Source organism: Sus scrofa, chromosome 1 (assembly GCF_000003025.6).
Source record: "Sus scrofa isolate TJ Tabasco breed Duroc chromosome 1, Sscrofa11.1, whole genome shotgun sequence".
Taxonomy (NCBI): domain Eukaryota; kingdom Metazoa; phylum Chordata; class Mammalia; order Artiodactyla; family Suidae; genus Sus; species Sus scrofa.
In genome coordinates this window covers 183,888,220-183,915,111 of record NC_010443.5, presented here as the reverse complement: position 1 = coordinate 183,915,111, position 26,892 = coordinate 183,888,220, and the positions used below count along the sequence as shown (strand labels likewise).

The 26,892-nt window shown below is 40.3% G+C and overlaps 1 protein-coding gene across 5 annotated transcripts in view; it reads right to left on the bottom strand.

The window, feature by feature from the left end:
* CGRRF1 (cell growth regulator with ring finger domain 1) overlaps nt 11,309-26,892 on the bottom strand; it is a 40,345-nt gene continuing 24,761 nt past the window's right edge. For 3 of the 5 annotated variants that reach the window (XM_021102212.1, XM_021102210.1, XM_021102217.1), the window contains 5 exons: nt 21,994-22,133; nt 15,029-15,206; nt 14,728-14,875; nt 12,984-13,091; nt 11,309-12,755 (listed from right to left, as the gene is read on the bottom strand). In XM_021102212.1, the coding sequence (XP_020957871.1) occupies nt 12,435-12,755; nt 12,984-13,091; nt 14,728-14,875; nt 15,029-15,206; nt 21,994-22,057 (819 nt within the window). In that variant the 5' untranslated portion in view covers nt 22,058-22,133 and the 3' untranslated portion in view covers nt 11,309-12,434. Of the gene's footprint in view, nt 12,756-12,983; nt 13,092-14,727; nt 14,876-15,028; nt 15,207-16,085; nt 16,154-21,993; nt 22,134-26,892 lie in introns of all 5 variants that reach the window. The other 2 variants (XR_002346942.1, XM_021102214.1) reach the window with 2 other exon arrangements.

Here is a 26,892-nt window from a genome sequence, read left to right as displayed (position 1 = left end):
GTCGGTGCTGCCACAGGCTGCTCGTCCTTGGGAATGTGGTTCGCCGACTCGGGTGACCCCTTGCCCTTACTGGGGCCCGGGAGTGGCAGGGTCCTGGGGTCACCAGCGCTAGGGGCGTGGAAGGGTTCCGGGGTTCGCGGACCCGAAGAGCGGAGGAGGCGGAGGGGCGGTATGCAACGCTGGACGTGCCTAGGCACCGGGCTCCGTGCGGCCCGTGTCCCAGGAGCGCGAAAAGTGCCGGGAAGCTCACCCCTCTCCTGGGTCGGGCCTTGGATGCCCTTTGCTCCTGCGCCGCTCTCCCCTGGGGAAGCCGCCAGACTTCTGGGGCCAGCCGGCGAGCTACGTCTGGCGCGCGGGCTGCAGCTGCGGACCTTGAGCGGAGACGAGCGCCTCCCCGGGCGGCAAGGAGGCAGACGAGGCCACCTGTCAGCGCGTCTGAGTCACCGGGCTGGGCAGCCTTTACCTGGACCTGCTGAGTGCGCGAGGCCGAGGCCCGGCAGGGGCTTCTTAGGTCCTGGCCGCGCAGAAAAGGAGGGGGATGGGGATGGGGCTGCGGAGCCGAAGCCAGACGGCACAGAGAGAGCTGGGAAAGCGCCCTCCGGTAATAGAGGATGGGTCAAAAATACACTAACACCTGAAAATCGCTTTGTCTTCTAACTTTAATTGATTATTCACAGGTAGACTTGATAACCAAATCCTTGCTATCCGTATTTTCGAGCATTTCTCCAGCACCTTGAGGTTTTGTTTATGAGTACTGAGAAATTAGTGAAACGCATGCCTCAAACCTGGCCCTCCCTGCTCTTGTTAATATAGTATTTTTTTTTTAATTATTGGAGTATACTTGACTTAAAAGTTGTTAATTTCAGGCATAGAGCAAAGTAAATCACACATATACATTTATATGTATTTATATACATATATATCCATTCCTTTTTGCTAATACGGATTTTTTTTTAAGATAAAGTATCTGAGATATTCTACTGATTAACACTTCCTTCTTTAACTCCAGCATATGTCCCTAGATTTTCAATCCTTCCTTCCTTCCTCAAACCTAGTTTTTGCACCGTTTAGTTCCTGTCAGACATGTAACAGTGCCTAACCATCTGTCGGGGGTATTGAAAGGAATTGTGGAGTTGCAAAAATTTAGGTGTCACCATTAAGATAGGGTGTGTGAATAATTTTCTTTGGCTAATTATTAACCAGCCAGTAAAGGTATCTTCATAATTCAATGAATATTGTGCCCTAAAAGCAAGAATTCTAGAGTCAATATTTTAATTTTGTTTTACAGAGGCAGAGAAGTATGACATATTTTTTCCAAGACATCACCCTCACTAGCTAGTCCCTATTAATAACTTTTATCAGGAAATGGGGAGAAGTTTTAGAGAATGTCAGATCTCCATACATACCTTGATATCAACCGCAGCCAAAGCAGTTCTCCACCTGGGGCTTTTGGAAGCCACCAAGAGTGATTTTTTTTTTAAGAAAGTGGAAAAAAATCAGTTTCGTTAACTTATTTTTTGTCTCCTTCAGGTAACCAAGTGAACAGTAAAACTAAAAAACAAAAACAAAACCTTGAGGCAAATTAAGAGTTCTACTTAAAGGGAAGAAAGAAAATACTGCCACCTACTGGAAAAGTGTACTGCTGACAGCAGCAAGAAAGGATCTTGACTTAGCTAAATTTTGAGCTAGTTTAAAAAAAAAAAAAAAGAGGAGCATGACATGAGTTGCCAGCCTGCTTTGTTTTTGGTGGGTTCGCCATACTTGTGTTATCCCTTGCCTCTGGGCCTTTTCCCTGACGGGATGGGGAGTAGCGATAAAACCCAATGTTACTGCTTCACTGTCCCTTACAGAGTGGTCAGGACTGAAGGAAGGAAACTAATACTATCAGCTAAATGTATATTTTTCTATTAAATGGGGAATTTTTCCTATATGAACCTGTACACAGCTAACAGTCTAACAATGACTAAATATCGATATCACTTGGAAGAGGAATTTTAGGGCAACTTCTAACTTCCAAAGAACTGATGATTCTAATCTGGAAGGAATGGGATACTGGTGAGCTAGAAACATGGCTGGGGGGCGAGAAAAACATCTCTTGGTTGCTAGAAACAAGCCCAGGTGGTTCTCTGTACTCTACTCGGGAAAGGTACAGAACCAGTGATGAGCACCAAGGTGAAAGCAGGTTTATGCAGGCCAGGATGTAAAGAAGGAATTGACCAAGAAAAGACTGGACTTGGCTGACTGAACAGAAGTGCCCAGGAGTGAGGAAATTTGAGGACTGATTGAAAGCGAGCCAAGCTGGCATTTACTTCAGAGAGAACTCTTTCTATATAATATTTTCACACTAGGATCTAGTGTGCTTCCTGAAAAGTAGGCCCAGCTATAGTAAAGCAGTATCTGTAATAAGATTATCATTTAAAAATAACTGTAAAAAAATTTAAAATAGGAGTTACCGTTATGGCGCAGTGGGAAACGAATATGACTAGGAACCATGAGGTTGTGGGTTCGATCCCTGGCCTCCCTCGGTGGGTTAAGGATTCAGCATTGCCATGAGCTGTGGTGTAGGTTGCAGACATGGCTCGGATCCTGCGTTGCTGTGGCTGTGGCGCAGGCCGGCAGCTACAGCTCCGATTGGACCCCTAGCCTGGGAGCCTCTATATGCCGTGGGTGTGGCCCTAAAAAGACAAAAAATAAATTAATTAAATGTAACACCTGCTCTTATAAGCTTGTTAGGAGGTCTGAAAATAACTGGCACATTATTTGGCACATTGTAGACACTTTATAGATATTAGTTTCCCTTCTTTATATATATATGCACAAATTAGAGTATGTTAATTTGGCTAATTTACATCTTGGGTCTGCCTCACATAGAAACACTCTTTATTCATTCTTCAAAGACATGCCCTCTCAAAAACCATGTAATAAGGCCTAGGACATGATTGCCAGGGCTTGAATCAGGATTCAAAGGGATGAAGAGAAAGATGTGGAGGAAGAAACTGCAGAACTGGTGACAGATGGAATGTGGGAAGGCTAAATCAGGAGTCAGGTCTGCTAAGATAGCAACAGTGAAAGGCAAGCTGGGTGAGGCCCAGGAGCCGTGGCTTAGGGAGACTAAACTTGAGTTCAGATCTCATTAGAAGGAGTTCGGAAATATCTCAGTGTTGGCAGAGGCAAGCATTCAGATAGAAAGCTGGTGTGCAGTTAGCCCAGGGCAGAGTGGTAATGGCCTGCACCAGTTTCCTACACCTCTGGCATGTTTTTATACTCAGGGCAGAGTGGTAATGGCCTGCACCAGTTTCCTACACCTCTGGCATGTTTTTATACTCAGGGCATCCTGGCTGCTGGCTGGCCCAGGGCAAACCTGGCTGGGCAAGCCTCAGGTGAAATAGTGGGAATTGGGGAATCTGCTTTCTTTTTTCCCAGAAGACCTTACCATTCTCAGGACAGTTTTACAATTTTCTTTCAGTTGCTCAATTTAGAGAATTCTACCCCCCTAAAAGACTTCTCAAACCCTGTTTGAGGTAAATAGAATTCCACTACCCAAATGCCATAACAGGTGTGATTAGTTACTCTTTAGGAGTCATGTTGCATCCATGAGAAAAAGGTTTTTTAAAAATTTTTGACAAAATAAGTCTAACACAGAGTTTACTCTTTTAAGCCTTTTAAGTATAAATTTCAGTCACATTAAGTACACATTGTTTGCGCAGCCATCACCTACTATCCATTTCCAGATCTTTTTCATCTTCCCAGACTGAAATTCTGTTCCTGTTAAACAATAAATCCCCATTCTCCATCCCCTGAGCATCTGCTAACCACTATTCTCCTCTCTGTTTCTGTGAATTTGACTATTCTAGGTACCTCAAATAAGCGAACTTACACAATATTGTCCTTTAGTGTGTGGCTTCCTTCACTTGGCATGATATTTTCAAAGTTCATCCATATTACAGCATATATTGGAACTTTATTTCTTTTTATGGCTTAGTAATATTGCATGAAGAAAACTTTTGAGACAGCTTTCTCTAGAGTGGAGTTAAATAAGAAGGGTGAATTCTATAGAACATTTAGTCAGGCACACTGTCTTTTGGACTAATTTCTAATGAGTATAATCCAAACCAATTAACTCTACTTAAGTAAAATATAAATACAAGCAATTGAACCACAATTTCAAACACAAATGCAGATTTCACACTTTTAAAAATAAAAAATGTGTGAAGCATTAATTACAGTTTTTTACAGTAAAACATCTTATAAGGTGTCAGATAAATTTTCAGATAAGTACTGTCAGAAGGTTAAGTGTGAGTGTTGCAAAACTACTCCTATTTACAGGATTTGTATAGATGAGGAATACAAAAGTAAGAGCTTAGACCTTTTAGAGAGATAATTTGTCCCAGATTGGCATGAGAGAAAGAAAGTAAAAATTACCCATTGTAGGGAGTTCCCTGGTGGTACAGTGGGTTAAAGATCTGGAATTGTCACTGCTGTGATGTGGGTTTGATCCCTGGCCCAAGAAGTGGAACTTCTGAATGCCAAGGGTGCAGCCAAAAAAAAAAAAAAAAAAAAAAGAAAAAAGAAAGAAAAAAAAAAGTTCCCTATTCTAGAAGTCATCAAATCCTTATTCTGATCTTGGTTGTTGACTCAAGAACTGCAATGTCTTTTCCAATTGAACATGCAATTGAAATGCGGTCCCAGTTTTAAATAGCTGAATTTTTTTTTTTTTTTTTTGCCTTTTTTGTCTTTTGTCTTTTTGAAGGCCACACCCTCGGCACAGGGAGAGTCTCAGGCTAGGGGTCTAATCCGAGCTGTTGCCGCTGGCCTGCGCCAGAGCCACAGAAATGCAGGACCCGAGCCTCATCTGCGACCTACACCACAGTTCATGGCAATGCTGGATCCTTAACCCACTGAGCGAGGCCAGGGATCGAACCCACAACCCCATGGTTTCTAGTTGGATTTGTTTCCACTGCGCCACAACTGGAACTCCCAAATAGCTGAAATTTTTAAATGTACAAGTCTAAAGTCATAGTTCCAACATCCAAGACTCCCCTTTTCCAGATTCTTTAAAGCAACCTCTTGATGATAATAACATTCCAAGGCTGCTGATACCAACTTTCTCCTAACCAGCTACTACCGTTGCACTGGATACTGTAAATATTGATTAATCCCATATTGTCCACATCTTTGGAAGGTTCCCAGTCAGAAAATTTATGAGAAACTGCCTGAATACACATTTACATTTTATTGCAAGATTTCTCAGAGCCTTCATTATGGTAATGTCCATTGTGCTCTTCGGGAGAATACGGTATAGAGCAGGTCCTAAACTTTCTTGAGCCCAGAATACATTCTTCACAAGTCTTGTAGTAGAGTGCTGCCTAGGATATGTTCTAGGAAATGCTGGGTCTAACAATGCATTCAAGAAAATCAATATATTGATGAAAGAATTTAAAATTGTACTTATTTTCAATGTTGCAAAAGCATGTGTTTTTCAGACAATGTAGGAAGGGAACTAGTGAGTAAGAGCACAAACTTCAGGCAAAACAAAACAAACCCCAACTGAATTCAAATCCTAACTCTACCACCTGGTAGACGTGAACTATGGGCTATTTAACCTCAATTGATCTCAGTTTTCTGCCTACTTTAGTAAACTGAGCCAGGTATATAGGAAGTAAAGTCAAATTGTATCAGAGTAGCCAGGAGACAGGTAACACCAATTATTTTATCAGAGATCATGACTATAACTGAAAGTTCAAAGGAGAACATGGCGGCAACTCACAGGTAGCAACTGCAAGAAGCAGCTACCATCTACAGGGCTGGGGAAACACAGTGAAGAAGTGGGAATTATAAAAACCCAGAAGTTTGGGGAGTTCCCTTCCTAGCTCAGCAGTGAATGAACTCGACTAGGATCCTTGAGGATGCAAGTTCGATCCCTGGCCTCGCTCAGTGGTTTAAGAATCCAGTGTTGCCATGAGCTGTGGTGTAGGTCACAGATATGGCCTGGATCTCATGTTGCTGTGGCTGTGATGTAGGCTGAAGCTGGAGCTTTGATTCAGCCCCTGGCCTGGGAACTTCCATATGCCACAGGTGTGGCCATAAAAAAGAAATATGTGTATATATATATATATATATATATATATATATATATATTTATACACACACACACATAAGCGAAAAGCCTTCAGGTGACTTTAGTCCTCTGGCCTTTGAGTCACTTTAGTCATTTGGGTCTTCCCAGCTAAGGTCCAGACAGGCCCACCCCTGCCATACCCATCCTAATACCTGATGACAGAAGCTGTGAGCATAATAGAATGGTAATTTTTCTATACAACTCCATTTTGGGATGGTTTTTGTAAGCCCATTCTTCTGGTTTCCCTTCTACCTCACAGTCTATTTCTCAGTCTACTGGTTCCTTCTCAATCCCCCTGAATGCTGGCGTAGCCCCTCAGTCCATGGACAATTTCTACTCCTGTGCTCACTCCATGGGTAATATCACGAAGATTCTTGGCCTTAAATACTATGCTGGAGTTCCCATCATGGCGCAGCAGAAACAGATCCAACTAGGAACCTAGAGGCTTTGGGTTCAATCCCTGGCCTCGATCAGTGGATTAAGGATCCAGCGTTGCCCTGAGCTGTAGTGTAGGTCACAGACACGGCTCAGATCTGGCATTGCTGCAGCTTTGTGGTGTAGGCTGGCAGCTGTAGCTCCAATTAGACCCCTAGCCTGGGAACCTCCATAAGCTGAGGGTGCGGCCCTAAAAAAAAGCAAAACAAATTAATTAATTAGTGCTATGCTGATGACCCCCAAATTTAGCCAGGCCTCTCCTCTGAACTTTAGAATACTATATTCACCAGTCTGACAACCCACTTGGATTGCCATATTATGGCACCCAAAACTGAACAAAAACTGCTCTTTTCTTCCAAATGTACCTTTTTCCAATTGTTTTCCATCTCAGTCCATTGTACCTCTCTGCCTTGTAGTGGTTAAGGCATCTTTGCCTCAACTATATGGAGGCTCATTTCCTGACGACCTACCTGTCTCTATAAAAATTCCTGGTGAGGGCTGCCCTGACACTGTGTTTGAGGTGGAAACCTCTCTTCCATCCTTCACATTCCACTCACCCAGCCCAGCTTTGATTTTCTCCACAGCTCTTAGCATCCCCCTGATGTGCTTTGTCGTCTGCTAATTTGTCTCTCTCTCAACTAGAATGTAAGGTCCATGAAGGCAGGGGTTTTTGCCTATTTTTTTTTTTTTCACTGCTGTATTCTCATGCCCACACTTCAATGGGTAATGTCTTCGGCACTCAGTAATTGTTTAATTATTGAATGAATAATCAAATGTGTTTAGGAAGCAGAGATGGATGAGATCAAGAACACAAGTAGTTTCAGCCTCAAAAGTAGATGTAATATACCTCCTCTCTGGGGGAAGAGAGAAAAGAATGTCCACTGGCTTTGAACATCTAAACAAAGTAGTAACAATAATACCTGCCACCCACAGAGCTTACTAGATGCTATGCTCAGGTCTAAGTGCTTCACACATATTAACCACTATATACTTCTCATCAGCTTATAGGTGGGTTCTATTATTATCATTTTTACAGATGAGGAAAGTGATTGTAGTGAGGTTAAGTAACACCCCTTGGACGAGTGGCAGAGCTGAGATAAAAACGCAAGATATGTGACTTTGGAGTCTATCATCTCAACCTGCCTTTTGAAGGTTCTTTACTGAAAGTGTGCTGAGTACAGAACTTGACAAAAGTGGAAGAGAAATAGCCATTGGGAGTTTGACAGGTGGTCCATTAAGAAAATAAAGGAGTTCCTATTGTGGTTCAGCGGTAATGAACCCGACTAGGATCCATGAGGGCAAGTTTCAAGTCCTTGCCCTGCATAGTGGGTTAAGGATCCAGGGTTGCTGTGGCTGTGGCATAGGCTGGCAGCTGCAGCTCTGATTGGACCCCTAGCCTGGGAAGTTCCATATGCTGCGAGCGCAGCCCTAAAAAGCCAAGGAAGGAAGGAAGGAAGAAAGGAGGAAGGAGGAAGGAAGGAAAGAAGGAAGGAAGGAAGGAAGGAAGGAAGGAAGGAGAAAGAAAGACAGACAGACAGACAGACAGACAGAAAGAAAGAAAGAAAGAAAGAAAGAAAGAAAGAAAGAAAGAAAGAAAGAAAAAGAAAAAGAAGGAAGGAAGGAAGGAAGGAAGAAAAATAGAAGGATTGTTGAGCAGCAGTGAAGACTTGGAAGCAACTAAGCAACACGGTTTCATGGTGGACTCCAGTAACTGGTTAGGCCACTCGACTTTGTGGTAACAGCAGTAAAGAAACAGCTGAGGGAAGGCAAGTTTGTGGGTTGCTGGGGGAGGTAGAGTAGAGAGGAGAAGACAGTGGGGAGGAAAGCAAGCTAAGATGATAACACATTTGAAACAGTTGAGCTCAGAATCCAGAAGCAGACTAATGGAGTATTAGAACAGACTCAGGGACCTAGGAACTGGAGATCTTGATGACAAGAAAGATTGAGGAGAAATGTAATACAGGGAGGTATGGAAAGAGACAAACTCAGTGTTCAAAATCTAGGTAATGGAGGTAGGGAATTAATCAGTGGAATAGGTCCCAAGGTAGGACTGAGTAGAGGAGGTTGAAATCACCTCTACCTATACTTCCTAAACCCCAGATTATCTATATTGATGCTTCAAATTCCCACAAGCCAAGACAAAACTCTTCATTCCACAATTAATGGGAAGGCTTAAAAAATACATTAGCCCCAATGGGAGATAATGCAATGATGTATGTTGAGTCCCTAAGGAACTGTTTTTAAGTTCCTCCCCTAAAGGGTTTAGACATTAAGAGCCCTCATAGGCACCAAGTTGGGAAGAAAGGTCACTGAAGGAGATGGCTAGTCACCCATCAAATTTGCTTAACACAGCCCTGATTTGGATTTTGGCAAAATACCAACTACTCTAGATAAACAAAATATTTTATCTTATGATTCATTCAAATAAAATGCTTTTATAGATCTTTGCACAAGATGTCCCTTATTCACTGCTATTGACAAATTCTGACATAAGCCTCTAAGAGTCAGTGTACTTGTTTTGACTTGATTACTTACCAAATTCCTCAAATCTATTACCACCAATGTCAGGAAAAACAATTCCTTTAGCTGCAGCAAGAGAAGCTAAGGTCAAATCATCTTTAAGAGTTATGAAAAGTGATGGGTGAATGGATAAACAAAATGTGGTACTTACATATAATGGAATATTATTCAGCCTTAAAAAAGGCAACTGTTACATGCTGCAACACAGAGGAACCTTGAAAACATTGTATTTTAGTGAAATAAGCCCGACACAGAAGGACAAATACTGAATGATTCCATGCACATGAAGTTCCTAGAATAGCCAAACTTATAGAGACAGAAAGTAGAATGGTGGTTGCCCAGGAGCTGAAGGGAGGGATAATGGGGAATTACCGTTTGATGGGTATAGAGTCTCAGTCTGGGATGCTGAAAAAACTCTGAAGATGGATGGATACCAGCGGTGGTCATACAACAACGTTAAAGTACTTACTGCCACTAGATTGTATACTTAACAATGGTTTGAATGGTAAATTTTATATTCTGTATTACTTTACTACAGTAAAAAAAAATTAGTTATGAAAAATGGAATAAGATTGCAGGTGGATACATACTACACAATGGAATAGTACTCAGCTATTAAAAAGAATTAAATACCAGCATTCTTAGCAACATGGATGGACCTAGAAATTATCATGCTAAGTGAAGTCAGCCATACAATGAGACACCAACATCAAATGCTTTCACTGACATGTGGAATCTGAAAAAGGACAGACTGAACTTCTTTGCAGAACAGATGCTGACTCACAGACATTGAAAAACTTATGGTCTCCGGAGGAGACAGTTTGGGAGGTGGGGGGATGTGCTTGGGCTGTGGGATGGAAATCTGTGAAATCAGATTGTTATGATCATTATACAACTACAGATGTGATAAATTCATTTGAATAACAAAAAAAAAATAAAGTAAAAAAAATAAGACATAGAAGCAAAAAGTGAGCAGAAAATAAGATTACCAATTAGGAATATGTGGTATATATACACAATGGAATGCTACTCAGCCATAAAAAAGAACAAAATAGTGCCATTTGCAGCAACATAGATGGAACTAGAGACCCTCATCCTGAGTGAAGTAAGTCAGAAAGACAAATACCATATGATATCACGTATCTGGAATCTCCTATATGGCACAAATGAAACTTTCCACAGAAAAGAAACTCATGGACTTGTAGAATGGACTTGTGGTTGCCAAGGGGGAGGGGGAGGGAGTAGGGTGGTTGGGGAGCTTGGGGTTAATAGATGCAGACTATTGCCTTTGGAATGGATTAGCAATGAGATCCTGCTGTGTAGCACTGGGAACTATGTCTAGTCACTTATGATGGAGCATGATACTGTGCAAAAATAGAATGTGTACATGTATGTGTAATTGGGTCACCATGCTGTACAGTAGAAAAAAAATTGTACTGGGGAAATAACTATTAAAAAATATTATTAAAAAAAAAAAAAAAAGATTGCAGGTGGAGGAGCTCCTGCTATGATGCAGTGGGATCGGAGGCATCTCTGCAGAGCCAGGAAGCAGGTTCAAACCCCAGCCCAGGACAGTGGGTTAAAGTATCTGGCATTGCCACAGCTGTGGTGTAGGTCACAGCTGTGGCTCAGATCTGATCCCTGGCCTGAGAACTCCACATGCCATGAGGCGGCCACAAAGAAAAAAAAAAAAAGTTTGCAGGTGGAATCTATTTCAGATGAGAAAGTAACCATGTGTCTAAGATAGTTTAGGTGCAAACAGATCTGTAAAGGGAAGCGAGATGGCTAGGATGGGCAAAATGATCCCTGAGTATCCAAGTTGACCTACAAAGTGAATTTTCCAGATGAACTGCTATACTGCTAGCCAACTGTGGTGGGAACTGTAGCTATTGACTGCTCTGCTTCCAGGGCCAGAGTTACAACATGGCCTCAGGAACTTCTGAGGTTGGGGATGTGCTTCGAATAAGCCATTGATGCCTCTTTTAGGTACAAATTCTTTGAGGTCAGGAGGCTTGCCTGATTCTTCGTAGCCCAGGCTCCCAAGAGGTACCTGGCCTCTAGAAGGTATTTGTTACATTAGCTATTGAACACAAATGAAATTTGATTCAGTTTATAAAATGGAGAATAGGTAATATCTTTTTGAGAGTGCTATATTTGATGGGAATGAAAAAATATTATGTAAATACACTGATACAAAGATAAGGCATTATCCTTAATACAAACAGGACAAAAAGGTTTGGAAATCTCCCTGCATGTCATAGTTTATTTACCATGATCTAATTTCTTAGCGAATTAAAGGTAATTTCCACCAAAGAAACAGGAAGCTCTGATTTACTTTTTTCTTCTGGGTCATCCTGGAGAAAGTGAGGAGTGGGGGCTCTTTTTTTTTTTTTTTTTTTTTTGACTTTCCATCTTTCCATTTCCTCAATTCTTAAGAGGATGAAACAGGAGATAAAGAAAGTGATTTACTATTCAGAGGACATGGGGTTTATTTGGAATAAAAACCACACTAGAAAAATATAGTTATTTGCTTCTTTTAGTGATTTTTCTGGCTCTAAAAACCCTCCAGTTTTGGATAGATTCCTTGTGCAGGAGGAAATGTAAGGTAAGGCATTAAAATCTCATAGATCTTCCTGATAGGTCACATTCTGCTAATCTAATCATCTTTGACAATAAATTTAATTATCCAAGAAATTTTATTACCCATGATTTATATATCTGCTTCCTATAAATGAGTATCATTTTAATCTATGATACACTGAGAACAGTCAAGATCTGTATCTTGCATTTATGATTTAAGAAACTATATTTAAAAATTAAGACGTGTTTATATGACTATGATTATAAGAAAATTAGAAACTAAACAGATGGATATTTATAAAAACTGATATGAAAGGATTTAAAGTTAGAAGCCCTTTCCTACTCTTTTGTAAACTAGGGAATATACAAGTACTTTAAGAAGAAATTAGTTTTTACCCAATTGAACTCCAGATTATGTCAAAGGAAAAACATTGAAAAATCTTAAGACTTTTACTTCCTCAAATTTTGGATGGATTGATTTTCAGAAGTTTTCTCATGGACATTACATGAAATCCACCAGCTGATAAAAGTCCAAACGTTTACATTCTTCTCGAGAGTTGGATGAATTTTTATGCGTTGACACTGAATAGGATTCCAGTGTTTGCCATAGTGAACAGCAAGGAATAACTCATTTTCATCATCCATGTACCATGTACAAATATGAAGTTAAAACAGAATTTTCACTGATGTTTAATACCGTAGATTCCATGTTATGATTAATTCTAAGAACATATGTTTGCATCTTCAGTGGAAAGTGTACTTTTCAGTAGTAACAACATCCTCAGAGACTTTTCAGTTTGTCTTTATCTTGCTCTTTTTGACTGCAAAGTGCAAAAGATTCCTGAACAAACTGCCTGCACATAGGGCACTGCTGAAAATACTTAACACAGCCATCACACAAGCATGTGTGTCTACACGGCAAGAGCACCCAGTTCACTGTCCCATTCTGGCAAACCACACAGTCCTTGCTGTTCTCCTCCAGTGGCTCTACTTCACTTTCAGATAGTCCTGCCTTTTCCATCAAGCTTTGGTCTGTATTTTTTCCTTCTGGAGAGGAATTGCTGGAGGGAGTGGAATTATTATTTGCAGACATGAAAAGTTGCTGAAAATCAAAGAAACAAATGTAAAGATAATTACAAGTGACAATTATGCTTCAAGACCAGGGGCCAGAAGCGCTGCTAAAAATTTATGAGCTAGCAAATCCAAAAGCAAACAATAGCTAACTTCCATGATAACTGACTGGAAAATATTATTATCCCTTTATAAACAGTTATTCTTTGAAACTCTGCAAACAAAAAAGACAGGGATAAGATTACAGGGTACAACTTACCTTAAGATCATGAAATTGACCTTGAGCCAGGAGTAAATATTGATATAATATTCTACATGAGAGTTTATAAGTCTTATCAGGAATATGAATTACTGACACCATAGAAATCTAAAATAAAAATGAACAGCAGTCAGTATGTAATCTCCTTATAGGCTTTCTTATATGTGAAAAATACTTTTCAAATTCAAATAAGAGGTTGATAAATTAGAAAACTTACAGTAATGTCCTTAAATCACAGTCACTGAAGAGGAACCAGTTGTATATTTTTGCCAGAGTTATTTTATTTATACTCAAATTTACAAATTTAATGTCACTTAAACAAAAATAGCAATGAGTTTTTTATACAGCTACATGAGTTGACTCTAAAATTTTCTTATGGAAAAATAACACATAAGAATAGCTAGAAAGGAATTCTCATTATGGCTCAGTAGAAACGAACCCAACTAGTATCCATGAGGACACAGGTCCCATCCCTAGCCTCACTCAATGGGTTAAGGATCCAGCACTGCCATGAGCTGTGGTGTAGGTCTCAGATGCAGTTCAGATCCCAGGTTGCTGTGGCTGTGGTGTAGGCCAGCAGCTACACCAATATAACCCTTAGCCTGGGAACCTCCATATGCTGAGGGTGTGGTGCTAAAAAAAAAAAAAAAAAAAAAAAAAAAAGAATAGCTAGGAAAATACTGAAAAGAAGGCAGCACATAGCAAAGAGGTCTTTTTAGATCTGAGATTCTTTCATCTTCCTAATTGAGATAAACTTGAAGACTAAAGAAATAATTAGCACATAATGAGAAAAGGAGATGACAATAAATACTGAAAATATAGGAACCAAACATGTAAGATGTAGGTGCAGCAGTGCTATGATGGAAACAAGATGACTGACAGTTATGTGGCGGATGGTGGCTCCTGTCTCAGAATCGAGCTCTTCAGATCACTGCAATGCTTCTTTATTCAGGGCTAAAAATGTTAGGAATAAACATGACCCTCCACAGGCTTTTCTATGTGGCAAGCATGACAGAATACAGAACGATGAAATTAGTGTCATTCAACTATATCTTTTATTTTCTACATAAAATCATATTCTTGCAATCCATGTGGAAAAAAACAAGTCATACACTGAAGGCACTTTACACATATAAAACTCATACAGGTGTACTTCCCATGTATTCATTTTTCAAGGAAAATGTGTTCAGGCCAAATATGTACCCTCAGAAATTAAAATAAACCTTTTTTGTTTTCTGTTTTTTGCTTTTTTTTTTTTTTGCTTTCTAGTGCCACACACGTGACATATGGAAGTTCCCAGGCTAGGGGTCTAGTTGTAGCTATAGCTGCCAGCCTACACCAGAGCCACAGCAACACCAGATCCAAGCCACATCTGTGACCTACACCACAGCTCATGGCAATGCTGGATCCTTAACCCACTGAGTGAGGCCAGGGATCAAACCTGCAACCTCATGGTTCCTAGTCAGATTCATTTTCACTGTGCCACGACAGGAACTCCAATAAACCTTTTTTAAATGGATATATTTATATTATCACTGATTCACTTTGCTGTACACCTGAAACTAACAGAACATTGCAAATCAACTATATTCCAATAAAATTAAGTTTAAAAGCAAAATAAAAAGAGGAAGACAGTCCCTGATCACCCCCCCAAAATAAACCTTTTTCTATTATACCAAATAATTAAGACCCATCATCCAAATTGCTTAAAAGTAAATGCTTCCAGAATTTTAAAATTACTTACAATATCATAAATTTCTCGGTCATCCTCATCGGCCAGGGTCAACAGGGCTACAAGTGGATAACGAGATCTGGGCACCATACCAAAATCTTCAATTTTGTTCTCTCTTGGTAACTGGCAATATATTTCTTCTTTGCTGTCCTTTTTAATACTTTTTGAAGATGTAAAGGTAAACTGCCATCATAACCAAAAATACAATAGACCAAAGGGAATAAATAATAACTTGGCAATACTATTTTATCCATAATAAAATCTAACATCTAAAATGTCTGTGTGCTAATGGAGATGTCAGATAAAAGGATACAAATACTGCTCTTGATAGAGATATTCACTATACAGAGCATCATCCAATGCTCGGGGAGTGCTTATTCGGAAGCAATAAAAGTGTTTCTGCAGAGCTTCATATAATCTTTGAACACTGCACCCCCAGTAGCATGTAAGGAGGCTGTCTTCAAGGCAATCTGTTCTCAAAGTTATGCCAGCTACAGAAAACAAATGAGACAAAAAGGAGACAATTACCTAATGTGATTTCTAATACAATTATATATCTCGAGTAACAAAGCCTTCCTTTTGGATGCTAGCCAGGCTGAAGGCAGTTAAAGGAACTCATTAAAGGGTATGTGCCTATAAATGAAGGAAATGGTCTCTAAAACGCAAGATATAAAAACCTTCAATGTCTATGCAATTTTGAAGTCCTTTCAGTAAACTCTAATTTATATTATTTTACATTTATGCTTGGAAATTATAAATATGATTTTTTCCGGTGACTTCAAGACTCTTCCCACCTAGATTTTAAAAACTAAAATATAGTTCATCATTGATAACCTACCACTGTAGTGGTATATATAATCCTAACTGCAGGAAGCAATGTCTCCAAAAGTGGACACATACAACCCATGGGGTCCAAAAGATATATCAGTGGAGTAGGAAAAATATAAAAAGAAATTAAGCCTTACTAACATTAATATACTCATTGACAACATTAATATATTCTTGTCACACAGATAATGTCCCATGTAATATGCAAAGTATCTTAAGAGTGGAGATTCCAAAACATGGAGGGTTTAATATCGATGCCCTCATTCGCATGTTCACTGTCAGCATAATAAAAGATATTGCAATTTAATTAAACCTGATTAAGTGGCTATATAAATTATAAGTGGACATACAAATTATCTTATGTAGTCTTACCTATTTACTTAACACTTGTATAGGATTTACTACATGCCACCTACATGCTTTTTTCTCTTGCCCGTGGCAGCTGCAATAATATCAAGTTCAAGGGCAGCAACATCCAAAGTCCCATACTGCTGGCAGTGCAGGCTGCAATATCTACTGCTCAGTGGCCATGATGTACTTACCAGATCAAAAGGGCATGGTTTTGGTCACTGTTCCTGGCTGAACAGACTCTGATTCTGGCTCTCCAAACCTACTGGCAATTCTTTAAGTTACTTAATGTCCTTTTATTGGAGTCATTTCTGTTGTTTGTAAATAGAAATTTTTATTGATACACTACATATTTTTTAAAATTTATTATTATTATTATTATTTTTGTCTTTCTGTCTTTTCTAGGGGCGTACCCACAGCATGTGGAGGTTCCCAGGCTAGGGGTCTAACCAGAACTGTAGCCACCAGCCTACACCAGAGCCACAGCAACACCAGATCCGAGCCTCATCTGTGACCTACACCACAACTCATGGCAACCCTGGATCCTTAACCCATTGAGTGAGGCCAGGGATCAACCTGCAACCTCATGGTTCCTAGTTGGATTTGTTAACCACCGCACCATGACGGGAACTCCACATTACATATTTTTTAAAAGGTGATCAAGGGAGTTCCCATTGTGGTGCAGTGGTTAACAAATCCAACTAGGAACCATGAGGTTGCAGGTTCGATACCTGGCCTTGCTCAGTGGGTTGGAGATCGGGCATTGCCGTTAGCTGCGGTGTAGGTTGCAGACGCGGCTCGGATCCTTGTTACTGTGGCTCTGGCATAGGCCAGTGGCTACCGCTCTGATTGGATCCTAGTCTGGGAGCTTCCATATGCCGCAGGAGCAGTCCTCAAAAGGCAAAAAGACCAAAAAAAAAAAAAAAAAAAAAAAAAAAAAAAGGTGATCAAGATTATGTGTTGGGAGAACATACACAAAGACAGCAGACGCTCTATGGGACACCAAAAACTGACTGAGTTTTTCACTTTTCTTCTCAGTATTTAGTAGTATGTACACAGAGTCTCAGATTCTAACTATGTATAGTAGCATCAATGTAGAGCAATTTCTAAACACAGGTAAGCAAAAAATCTTAATTGACAGGAACTTCAGATAGTAATTGGAAGAGAATTTGATTTCAAATTTTTATATGATTCCAAACATCAGGTATTCATTTAAGAATGGAAAATTCAATTAGCTATTTTTTTTTAAATTAGCTATTAAGTAACTGAAGAAAAACACTCCATTAATACAAATTTAAAAATATATATATAAGAGTTCCTGCCGTGGCACAGCGGAAACAAATCCAACTAGTTAGTATCCATGAGGATGTGGTTCAGTCCCTGGCCTTGCTCAGCAGGTGAGGGATCCAACATTACCATGACCTGTGGTATATGCAGGCCGTAGACAAGGCTTGGATCCCAAATTGCTGTGACTGTGGCTGTGGCTGGCAACTGTAGTTCCAATTGGACCCTTAGCCTGGGAACTTCCATATGCCAAGGGTGTGGCCCTAAAAAGCAAAATAAAATAAAATAGACACATATATTACATACTTTCCTCTATGTCACAAAACATGAGGCAAGAAAAAAAAAGTGGGAAGTAGATAAGAAAGGGAAAAATAGAAAAGGCATATTAAAAAAAGGGTGGGAAATTAAAAGAAAGGAACCCAGAAAATGATGTCTTTTTCATTTTTGGCTGCCCTCACAGCATGTGGAAGTTCCTGGGACAGCAATCAAATCTGCACCAGAACAGTGAGCTGGGCCACCGCAGTGACAACACAGGTTAAGACCCACTGTACCACAAGTGAACTCTGATTTCTTAATATTTTTGTATTAGTGACAAAAACGTAAAAAGGTATGTATGTACAGGGCCCTAGTTATATCAAAAATCCTATAACCCACCCAAATGTTCATCAGAAAGGGATTAAATAAATAAAATATAGAATACTCTATAATGAAATACTACAACATTTAAAAAAGAATTGAGCCATATCAAAATACCTGTATATATTACTATGGAACAATCTTCAGAATATACTGTTAAATGAAAAAAGGAAGGTGACCCAGCTACACATACATGTATACATTCTTTTTTCTCACATTATCATGCTCCATCATAAGTGATTCGATATAGTTCCCAGTGCTATACAGCAGGTCATCATGCTGTACAGTAGAAAATTGACAAAACAATGTAAACCAGCTATAATGAAAAAAATAAAAACCATTATAAATTTTTTAAAAATGAAAAAAGGAAGGTGGAAGAAAGTATACAGAGCATGTTATATATCGTTACAGGAGAGAGATCCATATATATGTGTTTATTTGCACTAAAAAAGAACAATGGAAGGATAAGCCTTAAAAAACTTGACTTATAGAACACGGAAACCTACTTTGTAAAAAGAAGCAGAGTTCCAGAGATCAGAGCTGCTTACAAGACTTGCGTACAGACTTTGTATAATTGACTACAACGGGGAGAGTGTCAGAGTCCACTGACAACTGGATATTAATCACACTTTCACACATGTCTCTGAAATTAATAAGTTAATAAAAAGAATTATAGAATATATAAAATTCTACTTTGTACAATCTTTCATACATAAACTCTTCCATTACATAGACTGAAAAGAGAATGTACCTACTGATGCTAGTTTAAATACCACTACGTAAAAGTATTCTCCCTTTAGTTGTTCCCACCTCTGCAAAGAGGGTTCCCATTCTTACATTTTCTTAGTCTTCTAAAATTCAGTGTGCACATAATGGCATATCAGATCTATTGATCTTACAGATCAATAGCAGATCATTAACAGAATTGGAACACAGCCATAAATCAGAAAATTCAGAATCCAAATTGAGGCAGCATGGATGTGATTTCTCTCAACCTGTCTTTACCTGCTTAGATGCGACAGTCAAGTAAAGCACAGCACAAGAGATGATCTTGCAAAAAACTGAAATAAAAATATGGACCACAGTCCAACGAGTTGAGCCATTAAAAAAGGAGAAACAATGGGGCAGAAAAGCCACAAGCCTCAAAGAAGAATCCTTGAGAAAGAAGAACTCATACACAAGGAGATCATGCATCAGGATAATAAAACTGGAGGCAATGCTGGGAGATGAAAATTTTAGGTTGTAGGAAAAAGAGGTTCACAAATTCCTCCAAAAATGCTACATGACAAAATCCAAGGCAGCTTTTTACAAAAGGAGAGCAGAATTCCTGAACTAATTCAACTCAACTAATATATCCTGAGTACTTACTTTTAATGTCATTAAAGCATCTACACTGCGGGGAGTTCCAGTGGCACAGCAGAAACGAATCCTACTAGTAGTACCCATGAGGATGCGGGTTTGATCCTCACTCAGTGGGTTAAGGATCCAGCCTTGTCGTGAGCTGTCGTGAGCTGTGGTCAAAGACACAGCTTGGGTCCCCCGTTGCTGTGGCTGTGGTATAGGCCGTCAGCTGTAGTTTGGATTTGACCCCTAGCCCGTGAACCTCCGTAGGCCACCAAACCACCATGGTTCTGCACATTTTAACATACCTGCATATCAGGCATGTTTTCTAAACAAGTTGATTTTCTCTGTCCTATCTTGAAATTTGGTTTTCCTAAGTGAAAAATGTCAGAATGAACTCCTTATCCACCATCCGGGGGGAAAAAAAGGCTCCTAGTTCCCTTTAAGTCATAGGGTAAGAGTGTAATATTTACAGCTAAGGAAGAACAAGAAATTTTCACCGTAAACCAAGGTTTACTTAAGGTAAACCCCTACTGACTATATACACTGATTGTTGACAACTAACTCTGGAAGTTAGAGGCTGGAAGATGACTAGACAAGAATGGTCACAGGAGAGTTCCCATTGTGGCTCAGTGGTTACAAACCCAAATAGTACCCATGAGGACTTGGGTTCGATCCCTGGCCTCACTCAGTGGGTTAAGGATCTGGCGTTGCCATGAGCTGTGGTGTAGGTCACAGCTCGGACCCCATGTTGCTGTGGCTGTGGTGTAGACCAGCAGCTGCAGTTCTGATTTGACCCCTAGCCTGGAACCTCTATATGCCATAGGTGCGGCCCTTAAAAAAAGCAAAACAAACAAACAAAAAAGAATGGTCACAGGGGCCAAAGGAGAGCATGTTGAGAAGCAAGGCCCAGTCAACTCTCCAACTCTGCTAAATACTGCAGAGAGAGCACTAACTCAGGCCAGAGATGCATGCTCTGGATTTTACTACTTCAGGGGGTAGGAGGTGGGGGCAGAAGTGGTAATTGGTGACCCTGGAGAAAGCCATCTCAGTACACACCTACAGGCAAAAATCAGCCTTCACCGATGTGAGGAGTAAAAAGGGAACAGGCTAGGAGTTCCCGTCATGGCACAGTGGGAACAAATCCAACTAGGAACCATGAGGTTGCAGGTTCGATCCCTGGCCTTGCTCAGTGCATTAAGAATCTGGCATTGCCATGAGCTGTGGTGTAGGTCACAGATGCGGCTCAGATCCTGTGTTGTTGTGGCTGTGGCGTAGGCCGGCAGCTACAGCTCTGATTAGACCCCTGGCCTGGGAACCTCCATAAGGTGCGGGTGCGGCCCTGAAAAAAGGCAAAAGACAAGGGAAAAAAAAAAGGGAACAGGATAAGAGAAGAAGGCAAGTGCAAACCACTTTTAAGAAGCCTGGCTGTGATGGGAAGAAGAGGAAGGGGATGGTGGCTAGAATAATATTAAAAGTGGAGGAAGTTTTGTTTGCTTCTAAGGTACGGGAAATGTGAGCCAAGTGTAGCAAGTGATAGGTCTTAGCCCAGAAATCTTTGTAGACCTACAGAAATGTACGGAGAACTGCCTATTCTACATCTCTACTTAACTGTCACAAAAACATTCTGAAGTCCAGAAGTTCAAAACTGAATTCAGGAGTTCCCATCGTGGCACAGTGGTTAATGAATCTGACTAGGAACCATGAGGTTGCGGGTTCCATCCCTTCCCTTGCTCAGCGGGTTGACGATCTGGCGTTGCTGTGAGCTGTGGTGTAGGTTGCAGACTCGGCTCAGATCTGGCATTGCTGTGGCTCTGGCGTAGGCTGCAGCTACAGCTCTGATTAGACCCCTAGCCTGGGAACCTCCATATGCCGCGGGAGCGGCCCTAGAAATGGCAAAAAGACAACAAAAGAAAAAAAACTGAATTCACTATCTTTCTTCCCAAACCTGTTGTTCCTCCAGCATTCCTTCTCAGTAACAGGCTCTGTCCACAGAGGACTCAGCAAAGAACCTAAGTATTCCCTAACTCTTGTCTCTGACTTGTCCCATCCTATGTTTTATCCGTAACAAACTACCTATTGTTTCTCTAATGTATTTTTCTGTTTCTAGCTCAGTGCCTTGTTCATGTTTCTCCCTCTACCTAGAATTTCTTCCAATCCTAAAAGATAAAGACCTCTTATCTCAATACTCCACATACACGTGCGCGCACGCGCGCGCGCACACACACACACACACACACACACAGAATTGCAAAGAGAAGAAAGAAAAGAAAAATAAGAGAGAGGCAGACTCAGCACATTCCTCTTTATGAAGCTTCTCCTGCATGGGCCTCCCCACCTTTGCAAACTTAACTCTTTCTTTCTTTTACTCTAGTGGTTCCTAGATAATCTTGCAGACAATTTATTTTCCCAAGTACAGAAACAAACAACTGTCATCTATTATTATCATTTAATACTAAAATACCATAATTTCAGGTGAAGGCATTGTTCTTCAAAGGGTAGTGACCTTACATTACCTATATTTGTACTACAGCATCCTTTTCTCACCACCCTGAAGACCAATGAAAATGGCACAGTGTCCTAACAGACTTTTCTTATTAACACCTGTGATACTTTATTCTTCTCTAACGCCTCTGTGTACTAGTTGATAAGTTCCTTAGGAGTAAGGTTTGTGAATTCTTAGTCTTTCTAACTGTGGTAAGCAGTATAGCTCCTAAAGTTAAATAGCTGCTCTATAAATGTTTGTTAAGTCTGAGGAAGAGAAAGCAATAGAGAAAGAGAATTAAAGGGCTAAGAAAGGGGCATAGAAAGAGAAAAATCTTTGGAAAAAAAGCCACCAACTTGTAATTGAAGCTGAAGATGGATTGGTGATCTCTAAGCCAAAAGGATTCTTGACTTGTCTCATTTGCTTTTTGAAAACTCTTGTGTTGAATTGGGTCTCTTCTGAATTTCTCAGAATTACTGGAACATCCCAACCAAACCTGAAGAAAGGTAAAAATAAAAGAACACATACTTTTAACAAATATTCAAACTTTATGTTACATGTAAAGCATATTATGCTTTATTAGTTATTCCTTTTTTTTTTTTTTTTTTTTTTTTTGTCTTTTTAGGGCTGCACCCGAGGCATATGGAAGTTCCTAGGCTAGGCGTCAAATCAGAGCTACAGCTGCCAGCCTACACCACAGCCACAGCAATGTGGGATCCGAGCCACATCTGCAAGCTACACCACAGCTCATGGCATCACTGGATCCTTAACCCAATGAGTAAGGTCAGGGATTGAATCTGCATCCTCATGGATACTAGTTGGGTTCATTACCACTGAGCCACAATGGGAACTCCTATTAGTTATTCCTTTTAGTATCAGAAAAAGATTCAGTTATTCAAAAATTTACATTATATTGCAGAATTAATCCAGAATTAAGGGAGATTAGAGATATCACAGAATTGCAACACATTGTTCAGCTGGCTGAATCAACATACTCTTGAAAACAAAGAGTTCTATTGTTAACAATTATTGATTACAAAGGAGACTCATGATTATAGATAAAAGGTACCTAATATAACAGCAAAAACATAATAGAATTATTGAATTTTTAATGATATGAAAAAGAAATACATATTTAATATGCAGGCTATTTGATATTATTTAGGAGACAAGAGAATTTTAAAGCACCAAATATTACCCTGTATTTATATAACATATTCTCTACTTTTAAATTTCATGTAAAAATGTGACAATGCATACTGAACACACTTAGGGGGAAAATGGAAGGGACTAATCTCAATTTCTTATAAACGTAGAAAGCAGCTAAGTTTATTCAGTTTAAATAAAACAACTTAGAAAAAATAAAAAAAATCAAATAAAACAACTTAGGAGGCGGAACCTGAGCTCTGCTGGGCCCCGCCCTACCAGCCAGCACACCCTGTTCCTGCCCCCTCTGTCCTACAGTGGACCCTGGCCTGGACCCCCATCTGTCCAGAGGCAGATCCTGAGTGCCCCCCCACCATTCGACCACGTCTCTCCCTCCGCCCTACCCAGTGACTGCAAGCCAATCTCGGTGGGACCAGCTGTCCCAGAGCTGCCATGCAGGGCCGGTGCACACCTCCAGGCCCGCCAAAGTCCCCTAGTGGAGCCTGTCTCCCCCAGCCCCGCGTGCAGCAGAGCAGCACCCCCCAAGACCATGGGTGTGGAGGTGAAGTCTTTGGAAACGGAGACTCAGAAGGGACACACACCTCTACTGAGCCAAGAGGCTGACTGCGCAGGCAACCCGCGTGCACACCTCATTCACTGCAGAGCAGGTCAGTGCCCTCGAGTGCTCCTTCCAGTACCACTGCTACCTGGGCCCATGGGGCATCAGCGACAAGCCCAGGAGATGAAGCTCTCCAAAATACAGATAAAAACCTGGTTTCAGAATCAACAGATGAAACACACAGACAGCAACTGCAGGGCTCCCAGCTGAGTGCACCCTTCTCTGCAGCTCTCTTTACACCCCTGGCTCTCTGCCCATCAGCTTCTGCCCTGGGCAGCGTCTGGAGCAGCTGTGCCCTCAAGTATCTCTGGCCCAGCCTCTGGGCTCCTGCCCAGGGAAGCCAGCCTCCCTGGCTTCAAGGTGGGCCTCACCTAGCAGGCAGCCCTCTATGTACTCCCTCCTAGACACTGGCAACCCAGTGCACATGCTGAGCCCAGGCTTGTCCAGGGCAGCCTGGGAGCTGTGGGCCCAGCCACAGACCCCCAAAACCCCACAGCTGAGGTATGTCACACACACTGGGTGTGCAGAGCTGTGTCTGGCATCTACCTGGAGAACAGCCCCACTTGTATTTATGTCACAGTGATGGCCTGCAATGGGCCTGTAAGATCCATTAGTGGGATCTGGAGCCTGTCTCAAGATTATGGACAGTTTACAGTCAGAGACATTTTAAAGCCACTTCCTCCTTGGAAACTGCTAATGTTGGCATTAGGAAGTAATGGGTCAGTGAACAATCAAAAGCCAAAGTGGACTGCACTGTGTTGGGGTCTCACACACAACAGAGGGTAACTTATCAATATAGGTGCTGGAAAACTGGTTTTCCAGTTGGAATACATAAAGGGGGGATCTTATGCTTAAATAAATAAATAAATAAATAAATAAATAAAACAACTTAAAATGCAAACACATTAGTTAAACTAGGGGAATTTAATTATGTTAAGACAGCAAAGTTAAGCTCATACTTTAAAGCCCTCTTTTCTCTCTAAACACTCAGCAGTGATAGATAAAAAAAATAAATAAATAAAAAGGACCTCACTGAAACAAGTAGACAAACAGTGGTGTGTTTAAACAAAGCAATAGTACTACTCATTGATGAAAAGGAATTATTTCTACAACCACGTTGATAAATCTCAAAACAACACACTGTGCAAAAGAGGCCTTACATAAAAGAATACATGCTCTCTGATTCCATAATATGAAATTCTAGAGCAGGCAAAACTAATTTATGGTAGAAATAAAAAACAGAACAGTGGTTGCTTTTGAGGTGTAGGAGTATAAGCTGACTGGGAAAGGACACAATGAAACTTCCTCTGGTGACAGTAATATTTTACATCTTGATTGAGCTCAGAGTTGTATAGATGAGGTGTTTGATGATACTTAAGATATATACATTTCACTCTACACAAATATTACTTCAAATGGAAAAAGAGAGCTACAAACACAAATATTCAACTCTAATAATCTTCAGTACTTATGGATGAAAAGTGCAACTTAATATAAAGCGATCAAGGAATTAAGATGGACCAATCACTAGAGAGAGGGATGGATGGATGGACAGATACGTAATAAATACATAGCGAAATACTGATTGCAGAACCTAAATGATGGGCATTTGTGTGTTCATGGTGTAATTCTTAAGTTTTAAGTTCTGCATGTCTGAAAATTTTAATAACAAATTGTGTTTTTAAAAAAAGAGAGAGACATAGTTGAGTTCAAAGACAAATCTTTATAGGTCTGAAAAGGAAAAGAAATATAAAGCAGTGAGTAAGGCGATGCTGTGGTTTGATGGGTTCTAAGTCTGGCAGCAGGCAGAGGCAACGAAGCCTTCACACAGTAGGAAGGCTTACAGGTTATCCACACAAGACAAGGGCCAGAGCCACATTCACAACTTGAATCCAGGAGTTGGGTTAGGCCAATATGAATATGAGACAGAACTGTTATTATAAGACCTAGTCCTTGATGAAGGTGTAGGAATCTGGCTAAAGGCAAAGATGAAGACACAAGGAGGAAAGGACTTCCCCTAAAATTTAGGTTGCAAACTAAAATTTCAAATGAAATGAATAAATCTAATGCCAAGAGAAAGGCAATAAAATTTCACTCTAGATGATTTTAATTTTATAAAACATTTGGATAAGGCAGTTCTGACCCTGCTTTAAAAAGCAGAAAAAAAGCCGCTAACAGATCCAAGCATTTCCAACTAAGTTAAATGAATCCCCAAAGTTCAGGAATATTTATATAAATACAAAAACATCCAGCGCCCAATAAGGTAAAATTCATAAGGTTTAGTAGCCAATAAAAAATTAACAAGCATTCCAAAGCAGAAAAATATGACCCATAATGAGCAGAGAAACTAATCGGTAGTAATAGACCACAGAAATGATACAGATACTAGAATCAGTAGGCAAGGATATAAAAATAATTATCACAACTATACTCCATATGTCAAGAAAATAAGATTAGGATAATATACAGAGATGCAGCAGATACAAAAAGACTCAAATCCACTTCTGAAAATGAAAAATACAATATTTTAGATGAAAAATGCACTGGATGAGAATTGCAGCAGGTTAGACATTACAGAACAAAAGGTGAGTAAATGTGAAGACATAGCAACAGAAAGTATTCAATATGAAATACAAAAAAAAAAAGGCTGAACAAAATCCCAAAACATCAGTGAGCTGATGGACAGTTTCATCAAGTAGCCCAACATATATAAGGTCTGCAGAGAAGGGGAAGAAGTAATACAAGAAAACTACAAATGAATATCACTCAGGAACATAAATGCAAAAATTCCTAACAAAATATTAGCAAATCCAACAATATATAAAAAGGTTAAAGAGTTCCCTAGCAGTGGAGGATTTGGCATTGGCACTGCTGTGGCTCAGGTTCAGTCACAGGACCAGGAACTTCCACTTGCTGAGGCATGGCCAAAAAAAAAAAAAAAAAAAAAGGTTAAAGGTTACTATGTTGACACCTAGTAAGGTTTATCTCAGGAAAGCAAGGTTGGCTTAATATTACATTTAAAATGTAATGTAATTCACTGTATTAACAAATTAAAAAAGAAAAACCATAGGAGTTCCCATTGTGGTGCAACAGAAATGAATCGAACTAAAAATCATGAAGTTGCGGGTTCAATCCCTGTCCTCGCTCAGTGGGTTAAAGATCTGGCGTTGTCATGAGCTATGGTATAGGTTGCAGATGTGGCTCAGATCTGGTGTGGCTGTGGCTGTGGCTGTGGCGTAGGTCAGCAGCTATAGCTCCAATTGGACCGCTAGCCTGGGAACCTCCATGTGTTATGAGTGCAGCCTTAAAAAGCAAAAAAAAAAAAAAAAGGAAAGAAAAAGAAAAACCTTACAATCTTCTCAATATGTCCAGAAAACGTGCTTGCTAAAGTCCAGTGTGTAGGAATCCCCTGGCGGTTCATCAGGTTAAGGATCCCTACAGCGTTTGTCTCTACTGCTCACATTTGCCCCAGTGCCTTTTAGAGGTCAAG